Source organism: Chamaea fasciata, unplaced genomic scaffold, assembly GCF_029207755.1.
Source record: "Chamaea fasciata isolate MVZ Bird 193981 ecotype frontalis unplaced genomic scaffold, bChaFas1.0.hap1 SCAF_6, whole genome shotgun sequence".
NCBI lineage: Eukaryota > Metazoa > Chordata > Aves > Passeriformes > Sylviidae > Chamaea > Chamaea fasciata.
This window is the reverse complement of record NW_027094091.1, coordinates 18,414,776-18,426,530: the sequence shown is the minus strand read 5'-3', so window position 1 is coordinate 18,426,530 and position 11,755 is coordinate 18,414,776. Positions and strand designations below refer to the sequence as shown.

Here is an 11,755-nt window from a genome sequence, read left to right as displayed (position 1 = left end):
AGGTACAAAGGATAATTGAGAAATTAGAACTTTCAATGTAACTTTTCAAGCTACTTTACTACATACCTATTCCCATTATTCATACCATAAAGCAAAGCTGGCAAGACTGGGAAAGAAAGCCGGGGTTTCCAGTCCGTGTATATCAGCTTTGAGGGGTCAGGAGTTGTTATAAAGAACCTATTAGTGCTCTGCTTTTAAGTAAATGGGATTTCAAATGTGAAATTAGTTTTTCACTAATTCACAGTAGAGATTAATTTCTGATATTAATTTGCATTTCTGGCCATAAACAAGTTATGTATTGAAAAGAAAAAGCCCATGACTTTGTGAAAACACCAATGAGGATGATGTTTATGTCTTAAAAAAGCAGAACTTTTTAACCATCACAGTCTTTTGTTTTCCGCTGGTGTGTAACTAATGCGCCACAATTTATCAGTTTTATCAAGTGTGTCAAGTCATATACAAGTCCTTGCACAGAGGAAATGTATAGACTTCTGCTTCTATTAACTGACAATTCTAATATACTTTCGTAAGATTTCATCCACTAAGTGAAATTAGTGGGGTTTTTTGTTGACTTGCTGGGGTTTGGATCAGGCACATACAGCACTTTCATGTGAAACTAGCACTTCGCCAAATGAGATAAATGTATCTGCTTTTATTTTTCTGAGTCTACCCTATCTTCAGTTTACTCTGAAAAATATGAAGACAAGAATCATTTCCATGTAAGGAATGCAAAATCTTCACTATATTTTTCTCTTCTCTGCCCTTTTATTAAGCGGCTCTTAATGTTTTAAATGTTAGTTGAGAGCCAGATTTATCACTCTCCTCACTCACTGGGTCTCATTTATAGGCTGTGACATAACAGGCTGACTCTGAGAAATATTGCAGAAACATGAGTAGAAGCAACCTTGCAAGGGGTTAATGCTGTAATCTTTTTTCTAGCCTGTTTATAATCCCAACAGTAGTGCAGTAGCTGAAGAGGGTGGATCTAAAAAGTACCGGAGGGGATGTGTGTGTGTGTGTGTGTGCATACGTGTGAGTGTGTGTGTGCACACACGCTTTGCTTTGCTGAACTGCCCTGTGTGCCCCTGGAATAAATCTTGTTCAGCCAGAGCAGGACTCTGTGTGCTGGGTGCTCCTGCCGGAGAGTCAGAGCAGCTTCCTTGCACAGCTGCCTCTCTTGTATTTCTTCTGAAGACTTCATTCAGAAACGTTTTTGTTTACTGAAAGCATGGGCAGATAGTTACAAACCCACCTTCTCCTTCATCAAAGCTAACCTGTGGATACTGAAGAATGGAAATAGTTGATGCTAGTAGTTTCCTTGGGAATGGCACCAACATTACTGATTTCCTCTGCGATATCATCTTGGAAAATGACACTTTTTTCTGTGTGGATGATGCACCTTATCCTTCTAAAGGTATGTATGGAAAATCGATTTTTTTCCAGGCAGTTTTAGTTATAGCTGGATCTAGAGATACCATAGAAAGAAAGAGCTATGCAAGGCATTTTCTCTGAGAGAGTGCAAAATCAACTGCTTGCTTTTAAGTTAGTATGAAAAACAGGCAGCAAAATGTTTAGTATGTGCTGGTTTTCCAAGTTCAAAATTGAACTAGGACAAAATTTGGATATAATGTAAAACAAAAACAGTAGCGCTTTGCAGCACAAAATGTAAACATCTCTGCTAAGGACCTGGAGAAACATGACTTTTTATCAATTCAATAACAATGGAATTATCAGATCTGATCCCATGTATGAAAGTGATTTAATATAAAATTATAGCACTCTGAAGCTGAAAAAAAATCCATATATTAAAATATCTTTTGATTGCTTAATCTTTTCTTACTTTTGCATAAAATAGGATCTCACATGGTAAGTGCTGCACAGTAAGTAGCATGAGAAGCACATGCTTTAGGTTGTATTTGACTCTCCAAATGTACATTGTATTGCTTATATTGTAGCTTAATGCTGTGCAATTTAGGTAGATCAGAATACATTAAAGAATTTCAGCACTTTCACTGATATTGCATTGGTGTAAAGACATAAACCTTCAGAAAATTGAATACAGAAAGAGTTTTACCTTTTGATTAAAGGGTGAAATACATAATTTTAATCTGAGTTGAATACTGTGTAACTGATCTTTTCTTGTGACAATTTTCAGATTTCCATCAGATAATACGGATTCTGCTCTATTGCTTGATATTTCTGCTCAGCATTTTGGGGAACGTTCTGGTGATTACGGTGCTGATAAGAAACAAGCGGATGAGAACAGTCACCAACACATTTCTGCTGTCACTAGCAGTCAGCGACCTGATGCTCTGCCTTTTCTGTATGCCTTTCACCCTCATTCCCAACCTCCTAAAAGATTTTATTTTTGGAAGTGCTGTGTGCAAAACTGCCACTTATTTCATGGGTAAGTCTGGGAAGTTTATACCTATTTTGAAGACTGACCAATGAGACAGGTGAGAAGGTATTTAAAGTTCTATAAAAGGCTGATTGTTTCCATCCACCACTGAAGTTACCAGTACTATGAAGAAACACCTTTGTAGTGCAAATCTTCATGGTTCTGGTGTCCTTGGTCTGATCCAGCAAAACACAGAGGCACACACTTAACTATAATGACATACAGAAGTGTTTTGCTAGATGTGAAGATATTGCATGATAAAACTTTAATGAGGAACCCAGCACATGCACTTAGTTCCCCATCACTGACAAGATTCTTTTCAGTGTTCAGATCACCCACCAGAAATGATGGGCTTATACACCCTCAGTAAGGGCAGATTTTAACCACAGCTTTTTGGCAGCAGTGATACATAAAAAAAGAAAAGAGAAATAGGCCAACTCTGTAATTCACAGAGCTGGAAGTTGGAGCAAGTACTCTTTGCGGACAGACCAGGTGTGATCAGAGCTCACCAGAAGACCATAAAACACAGATATAGATTTTAGAGGCTGACATTAAGAAGCATCACTTTTGTATTCCTTGCCATACCCCTTTTGGTTGTGGAGCCAGGAGCTAGGAGTTTCAAAATGTCTCCTTGTGTATGTGTGTAAAAGTGATTTTTGTCTCACTTTAATATTTCCTCTGCATTTGCTTGTTGCTTAACCAAAATAGCCCAAACAAACAAAACAAAACCAAAACAACCAAACAGTATAAAAAAAAAGAAAAAGAAAAAGAAAAAGAAAAAGAAAAAGAAAAAGAAAAAGAAAAAGAAAAAGAAAAAGAAAAAGAAAAAGAAAAAGAAAAAGAAAAAGAAAAAGAAAAAGAAAAAGAAAAAGAAAAAGAAAAAGAAAAAGAACATTATGTAAAGTTTTTGCCACTCAAGTCCGCTTTCAACCCATGCCCTTGAGAACTTTGATGTAATGTGAAAGTACACACCTAAAGTGTGCGAATGGGAAATCAACATCTTTTTGTAGATAAAACCAATAAAACTAAAGGCCACGTTTAAACAATTACAATGAATTGCTGCCAAAAATACCATAAAACATTACCGAAGCATTGTCATTTTCCTCTTATTGCACACAGTGTAAATTACTTTATAAAAAAATCCAGTGAAACAGACCAACATAAAGTTTCTTATTATGAAGCTGTTGCAATTGAAGAGTCAGAATGTGAAGATTTCCCACTAAAGATTCAGCTAAGAGTCATCACCTGACAGACACTGACAACCATTGCATCAACTATGCTCAATTTTTCATTTTAAGATGTAGAAAGACAAATTTTCAATTATAGATGATTTCTGTAAAGCAAACTGTAACAGTATTGGCATTTTATAGTCTGACCCACATTCACAAAGATAAATAAAAACACATTCACTAAAAAAAAAAATTGTGGCAAAGTTAAGAAAAAATATTTATAATTTTACAGTGGTGAACTTGGGCACCTCAATGATAGAAACACAGACAACTGCACTATATTTTATAAAATATGAACAGAAGAAATTAAGGGTACCCAAAGGACAAAGATTCTGCTTCATGACTTCATTTCTCCTTGTTTGTAACTCCATTAGCATCTAATTAAAAAGTTGTAATAGATTTAACTCTCTTGAATGAGAAAATCAGATCACAAGTCAAGCAGGACACTCAAAAAAATTAGAACAATAGAAAAGGAACTGTGAACATCTGTGTTAAGAGAATAATTAACTCATTTCCAATGCTTTGTTTGAATTTCAGTGCAATTAGTGGAGTGAATAAACCACAGTATCAAAGAGAATAATTAAGAGTAAAATTGTCTTCTTTCCCTCTTACCAGAATTTTATGGTTTGACAGAGTGTGTATTTTTTCTTAGACTTTTGGAGTAAGAGGAGGGCAGAGCAGGAATGTCAGTCTGGAGCAGTCTGGAGACTCAGACCCACTGCCCACACATTCTCACTGACTTAGTCAATGTGGTGTTTATAAATACTTCTGCTTATAAATAATTTGCTATATTTTTAAAATTTTGTAGACATACAGCAAGCTAGAAAGACAATTTGAACATAACATAACCTTTAAAACAAGAGAATAACCTTTTTCTTTATTTTATATATATATATACGTAGGTGTCTCTGTAAGTGTCTCTACATTCAACCTGGTTGCCATATCTTTGGAGAGATACAGTGCCATTTGCAAACCGCTGCAGTCCAGGGTCTGGCAGACAAAATCTCACGCCCTGAGAGTGATTGCTGCAACCTGGTGTGTCTCCTTTGCTATCATGTCACCATACCCCATCTACAGCAAACTGGTACCTTTCACCAAGTACAACAACACAACGGCAAATATGTGTCGGCTCCTTTGGCCAAGCGATGTCATTCAACAGTCTTGGTAAGAGATAACTGGCTGTTAGCAAAAGTGTAATTATCTGCTGGAAAACGGGATTTCATGGTAGCAATAAGCCTATGGAAAATCAAATATTAACCTTCAGCAAATGTTAACACTCTATCATGCTTATTTAAGATGTTAAAAAACTTTTTAAGCTGCTAACATTTTGACGTTTGCATGACTTTTCCCTTGTCAGAGGAAAGACTGCCCAACATGGCAATAATTCTCACACCATGGTCTGCTAAGCCCCAATTGTCACTGTAAAGAAAGCATCTGTCACTTGTGGTAGGAATACTGCTTTCACTCATTTACACATAAACTTAACATTCTCAGAGAAATCCTTGGTTAATGTTTGAGAAATGCAGACACTTACAAACACCCCTCTGTCTGCTGCCTTGCCCGTTAATTTGTTTGAAGGTTCTCTGTAGCCGAGAAGTAGAATATGAGGCTGCAAATGTCTTATTTGAGAATCCTTTTGGTTGCTTATGGAGGATAGGGGCAGAGGGAAGTGGGGAGAGACACGCTCCCAGTCCTACACATTCAGGCAGGGTAAACAGCAGCACTATCAAACAGCAGTGGTACTTAGACATGATGTCCTTGCACGTTGACTAAACACTGACTGGCACCAAGAAAGTGTAAGATTTTTTTTGATGCTGAAGGTCAGTTGGAACTGGGAAAAAGATTAAAGTGTGTACCATTTTGGTATGGTATATCCACAAAGACAGTAACTTTGTGTTAATGCTTTCAGTAGTAGTCTCAGATATTTGGTGGCATGAGAAGGAAGAGTACAGGACAAAATTTTCTACTCTGTAGTCTCCCTACAGATTCCCAGGTGTGTTACTGAGTTTTCCCCAAAGTCACAGGGATCAGGAGAGACATAGGCTCATGGAAGCATTTAAACATCATTTTTTCTCCAACTTATCGTCACATCAGAGCAGCTGACTAGGAGAGTTAGCAGATGTGAAACCAAGTAGAAGCTGCTTCCTTTACCAAAGAGATTGCCAGTCCTGGGATCCCTCCTCAGGAGTTCTGCATGGCTCCAGGGATGAAAACCCAGGTTGCGGCTGCTCGGTCTTTGCCCACATGTGCCATGGCCCTCAGAAGTCAGATCTCTCTGAAGCAGAATAATGGAATAATTTACATTGGAAAAGACTTCTAAGACCATTGAGTCCATCCAATAAAATATTTTTAATGTATGAAGGACTTCTTTGAGAATCAGCAGGTGCTCATTTAGCTTCTGCAAGGCAGTTTTTACATTGTCCAAAGCTACAGGGCATACAATGCTCATCTGGTTACAGCAGGAAACCCCATTCACGGGCAGAGAGAGCTTCTGCCCCCTTTAAGCACTGTGGGAGTGTCCATCTTTTCTGGGGTGCATAGGTGGGATGAAAGATGGTTTTCAGCCATTATAGTCTTGTTCCTGCTCTGCCTTTCTGGGGGAAGCAGGAGAAGTAGGAAATTTCTGGGGTGTCAAAACGGTACTTTGTATTAGCAGGAAAAAAATTCAAGAAATCTTGAAATCCTGTCTTCCTTAATTCTCAGTTGTTTTTATGGTTTTGTGCCATTCCCTCTTCTCAGAGTGTCTTTTTATTCCTTAGGTACACTTTCCTGCTACTCACACTCTTTCTTATTCCTGGGATTATAATGATGGTTGCGTATGGTCTAATTTCTTTGGAACTCTACAGAGGAATAAAATTTGATGCCAGCCAGAGAAAATCTTCACGAGGTAACAATACATTTTGGGTTGGGGCAGGTTTTTTTAAGTAACGATTGAAGATACGAGCCGACATTTTGAGGCTAGTAAAAGGAAAGCTTTCTACTTGGCAAAAGTGACCATTATGTCAGTTATGCCATGAACTTGCCAGCCGCATTTCTTGATTACAGTTACTCTGCTGTTAGCAAATAAACCTCACCTATGGCTTGTTTGCAAAGATTCACAGCATAATATATTAAATTTCTAATTTGTTTATTATAGAAATACCAAGGGTTTTTTCTGGCCGTGGATGAGGACCATTTCTGTCAACAAATGTCACAATTAAAACTGTCAAATTAAAATAGCAGCATATAACCTTGAAAATTATCTTCTTTCCATATTGAACTAGGCAACATTCTTAGACCTTTTGCATCAGTTTTTACAGAGGTAAGATGTGAGAATATCGGGAGAGAGTGGATTCAGAGTAGCTGATAACATGACTGACTTAGAAGCAGGCCAGTGCTTTTTTCACAACAGTTGCTCAGCTATGAATTATGTTGTTTATTTAGATTTAGACTGCATTCTTCGTTTTTTATTTGGCTCACTGTTCAGAGATATTTTGCCAACTATTTAAACAGCACTTTATATGTACAGAAAGAAGACTAAGTACCTGCAGCACCAAATATGAGGATGGAGATGGATGTTACCTCAACAAAACCAAAAGAATAAGGAAAATGCCATTGCAACAGCTCTCTGCTATGAGCCACAACAAAATAGAGAGAGTGAGAAGCAACAGCTCTTCTGCCAACTTAATGGCCAAGAAACTTGTCATCCGTATGCTGATGGTGATAGTGGTTTTGTTTTTCATCTGCTGGACTCCCATCTTCAGTGTCAATGCCTGGCGAGCCTTCGACACGGCTTCCGCAGACCGGCGTCTCTCGGGGGCTCCCATCTCCTTCATCCACCTGCTGTCCTACACTTCTGCCTGCGTGAACCCCATCATCTACTGCTTCATGAACAAGCGTTTCCGCATGGCCTTCCTGGCCACCTTCACCTGCTGTGCCAGGCAGAAGCCCCCCACGATACGGGGAGATGCTGGGGATGAAGAGGAGGGGAAAACAACAAGGGCTTCACTCTCCAAATGCTCTTACACACACATGTCTGCACCTGCACCCCCTTGAGCTGCACCAGGGGAGGCAATGAGTGGAGAATTGTCCGGTCTTGGAAAGTGGCTGTGGCATCAGCTGAATGTGATTTAGTTCTGAGTAAATGAAACACTTCAGTTGACAGTAAACACAGCGAGAATTTTATGGGAAATTGATGCTATCACTCTCTGAGTGCTACATCACTTTCCCTTCAAAAGGAGGAAGAGAGCTCTGAAGATAAAGGACTTTATGAAAAGCCTTAGAAGTTGCTCTGTTTGCATAAATTCCACTGCAAAAATTGGTGTCCTCTATATCGACAGCTTTGCTCAGTTTTCCATGCAGTTCTGAGTATCTCTTAAAATTTCCAAGATGCAAATAGATTCTCCTCAAACATGAATATATGTAATGCAGTCTTCACTTCACCAGCTATGCCTCATAAGCAAAAAATCTTTCTGTTATACTTGTAGTATCTTTTCACTGTATTTTAGCTGAGCTAATACATGTTGAGATAATTTTGGTGTCACTCTCACGGGAATTCTGGGGTGGCAAGAATGGGCTTGTCCACATGAAATTACTGCTTTTAAGTAAAATAATTTCTTTTTTTTTTAATAAAATGAAAATAAATATTGTTGGCTTTGTGGGTGGAATGCATTCTTCACTCAGGCAATAGCATAAATTAACATAATTTAATGTATTTTTCACTTAAATAAACCCCATAGAACAAGAACAAAGAAATGGCTTTCTTCTTTGCAGCTGAAAGCACCCACACATGCAAGTGGCGGGGTCTAAGATGAGCCACAAAGGCTCGTGGGGAAATTTCCACACTGAGAAGCACAGGGATAAATGCTTGGCATAAAGCAAGGAGGTCTTTTACAGAAGATGCAGGACTGAAGGCACAGGTTGGTGCCCATGGCAGTCACATTTCATAAATACGTTCACAGCCACTTTAGGTGTGGCACTGCCAACGTGGAAATAAAGGCATTGGGGGCAGAATGGCAGAAAGGGCAGATACGATGAGCAAAGGCTGAAAGGCCGTGTCAGAAAATAGTTTTTCTAAACTTTGGAGCATATTTTCTCCAACTACACCTACTTGTAAACAGATTCAACACTGAGTAAAACAGCTTTGAATGATGTAATTATTGGTGCTTTGTTGAGCAAGGAATCCAGTCTCCCTCCTGTGCAGCACACAGGTGAGTGTGGGTGTTCAGGTCTTGTCCTTTACTCTGTGGAACTCAGATGGAGAAGTTACATCACTTATTCTGGTTTGTGAAAATATCCTGTTGGAGATGTTTCTATCTTCTAACTGAATCAATATCATTATAAACCCTTGTTATTAGACAGAGATTAAATTTGAGCACAGTGTGGAATGTAGATGTGGATATTAAATATAAGCTTTCTCAAGGTTTTTAATCAGGAAAATCTGATCTCTTTACGGAATGATTTTAAATTAGAAATATACTGTGAGTTCCAGCACCCAGACTCCATGTTCTGCACACAGTTATTGCCTGAAATGGTTTACCCTAACAACTTAGCACACAACTTTGCCTATTATTTTTTTTTTCATCCAGCTTGTCCACAGACAGGAAATTAAAAAAAAATTCTAAACACTATTTATGCACAATCCATAGAAACAATGTTCTGTCTGCCTAGTTAATAAAGTAGCACTGCTCCTGGAACGGTGCTGAGACTACTGACATTGATCTGACCTTTTGCAAATACCCAACAAATTAAATTATGGGATTTAATTCATTGCAATAAAATGAAAATTTTACTTCACTTACGGATACATGTTGAGACACTCTACAAACCTGTCCTGTGCATTGGAACTGAAGGAATAAAATTAGCTGCTTTGGAATTTATGTGGAACAGTGACAGCAGAAAACATATCTGTGAAGTATTTTATTCCATCTGAAAGCCTGGATCAATTAGAGATAATAGTTTAAAAATTGTTGTTTAAGTTAGAAAACCCTCCACATTTTAATAATATATGGGATGTGACTATTGCTGGCTATGTGCTGCATTGCAGGGCAGCCCAAGCCACAGCTCTGTGTGCTTTTTCAAAAGCAAATTCCGTTTTGTATATGTAGCTTCTCCAGTACCTATAAAGTGACACAACAGGACATGCAGAGTTCACCTGCTCTCAGTGATTGAGTCTGAGGATCGTGGTTTCAGATGAAAGTCAAAGCTGTTTTCAACAGTGCCTTAATCAGATCCCAGCCCCCCATGGCCTCCAGTAGCTGCTGCTGAAAGGAGTAGAGTTTCTGATTGATTCCCTTAACTGTCAGGGAGCACGATTTGGAGGTGATGAAATGAGGAAGGCAGGAGAAGATCCTGATGGAGTGGTGGCTGGGAGACAATCAGGGAAGGGTTGAAATGTACCATTTCTCCAAGGCCCATCTGTGTGTGCATCACTCATCCCCTCCATTGCCCCCTCTCCACCTATTTTCTTGTTATCCCCACAAAATATCTCTTTTGATCAAGCTACCAAAGCCAGAAGCCTTATGCCAAATTCCAGCAAGAAGTAGGAATTAAGCTTTTAAAATGCAATCTTGCAATCCAGTAATTTTGTATTCTTCTGCACTGGTCTCCTAGCACAGGAAATTTCAACCCTTCTGCATTTTAATGACATTTTTCCTGATCTGTGCATTGCAGAAGTCATTCCTGGGTCCAAATGTTGCCCTTTCATTGTCAAAGAATCATGGCATCCTCCCAGTAACTTTAATTCAGATGCTAATGTCACTAAAAAATTATCTTCAGCGATAAATATGGGTGGAATAAACATACCAAAATAAAAACAACCTATGAAATCTTCTCATTTTAGCAGTAGTTTACAGGGGTTGTGGAGAAAAATCCTATCCTGTTACAAGCAGTCCTTAAAAGCAAACTGTTTTCCAGACGTAGCAGACAAATGGCAAACCAATGAATTTCAGGTGCATAATGTCTGTAAATCTCAGAAATTTTTACCTTCTTTCCCTTTCTCCCAATTCCTGGGGGTTTTCCCCCACCCTCTGTATTTCTCTTATCTCCTTCAGCTGCATGACACCATCTGATTTTTGTCCTGCATGCTTCTCAGTCTCCAGTTTACTCTCCCACCACCACCAATTGCTAGATGCTTTTTTTCTCTTTGACAGGTTTATTTTCCTTCTCAGATTTACTTTCCCAGAAAACACTCTCATCTTCGTTTCCCCCTATCATCTCTGGCTGACAGACTCCTGGAGCACATTTCTCCAAGCCATATATCCTGCCCACAACACAACAGTTCTGCAATCCCTCCCTGCAATTCTATGGCTGAGCTCGCACAGCAGCTCTTGAACACCGGCTCTCTAACGAGCAGGATGTACTAGTGCAGAAAACAAAAAGTGAAGCATTAAATAACACCCAGATCCTCCTTTGATATTTTTGTCACTTATCACTTGCAACTTCTGTTATTAGGGCATGCTTTAATACTGATGCCTTATAACACTGCCAAATACAGGACGTGGTGAGGGGTCAAGGTAAAGGTATTTCACTATTGCCAAAACAAAATACCTTAATGGTCTTAACGGAAAAGCTGCATGTGGATGTGGAACTCCAGCCACTAAAGGTTTACACCCCCTTATACAAGTCATGGCCTCTTTTCCAATACCACCAAGCCCTTCTTGGCAAGGGGGGAAGCCTGTCTGTGATCCCACCTGCTCCCGCATCCCTTCCTGTTCCTCCTGCCTCCGAGCCCAGGGATGGTGCAACCCCAGTACCCCCACCATGGTTCATCACAATGCTCTTCTGGCCTGGAACAGATGACTTCAGGATCAGTCAACACTGAAATGATGTTGAGCTAAACTGAGGGTTTCTAGTGGCAAAAGATGCCTGTTCTCCAAAGGTAAGCACAGAGAGATAAAACATAACGGTTTTGAATTTGAGACAGGATCATGTGAGAACAGAGCAGAGATGATGCTTTTTTTACTCTGATGCTTTTATTGCAGCATCAGAGATACAGCAGTAGAGAGTATAGAATGAAAGTTTAGACTTCTGGTTGGGTTTTACTAGTTTGTAAAATGTTTTGCTCTTCCGCTTCAAATAAAACATGGACCAACCAAATACCACTTCACTTAGATGTGCATGTAGGTCAGCAGTTTGCTCACCCTCTGGC

The 11,755-nt window shown here is 39.2% G+C and overlaps 1 protein-coding gene across 1 annotated transcript; it reads left to right on the top strand.

Annotated features, from left to right (window-relative positions):
- Window positions 1-1,290: 1,290 nt before the first annotated feature.
- CCKAR (cholecystokinin A receptor) lies at window positions 1,291-8,154 on the top strand. Its single transcript, XM_066185580.1, has 5 exons — window positions 1,291-1,414; window positions 2,156-2,407; window positions 4,530-4,791; window positions 6,387-6,514; window positions 7,136-8,154. The coding sequence occupies exons 1-5, from the start codon at window positions 1,291-1,293 to the stop codon at window positions 7,660-7,662; spliced, it is 1,293 nt and encodes a 430-aa protein (XP_066041677.1). The 3' UTR covers window positions 7,663-8,154.
- Window positions 8,155-11,755: the final 3,601 nt, after the last annotated feature.

Excerpts from the sequence above, each read along its gene's own strand:
- CCKAR (XM_066185580.1), top strand. The coding sequence starts at position 1,291 with ATGGAAATAGTTGATGCTAGTAGTTTCCTTGGGAATGGCACCAACATT. Across the intron at positions 1,415-2,155 it reads TGCACCTTATCCTTCTAAAG|ATTTCCATCAGATAATACGG; the intron begins GTATGTATGGAA and ends GACAATTTTCAG. Across the intron at positions 2,408-4,529 it reads AACTGCCACTTATTTCATGG|GTGTCTCTGTAAGTGTCTCT; the intron begins GTAAGTCTGGGA and ends ATATATACGTAG.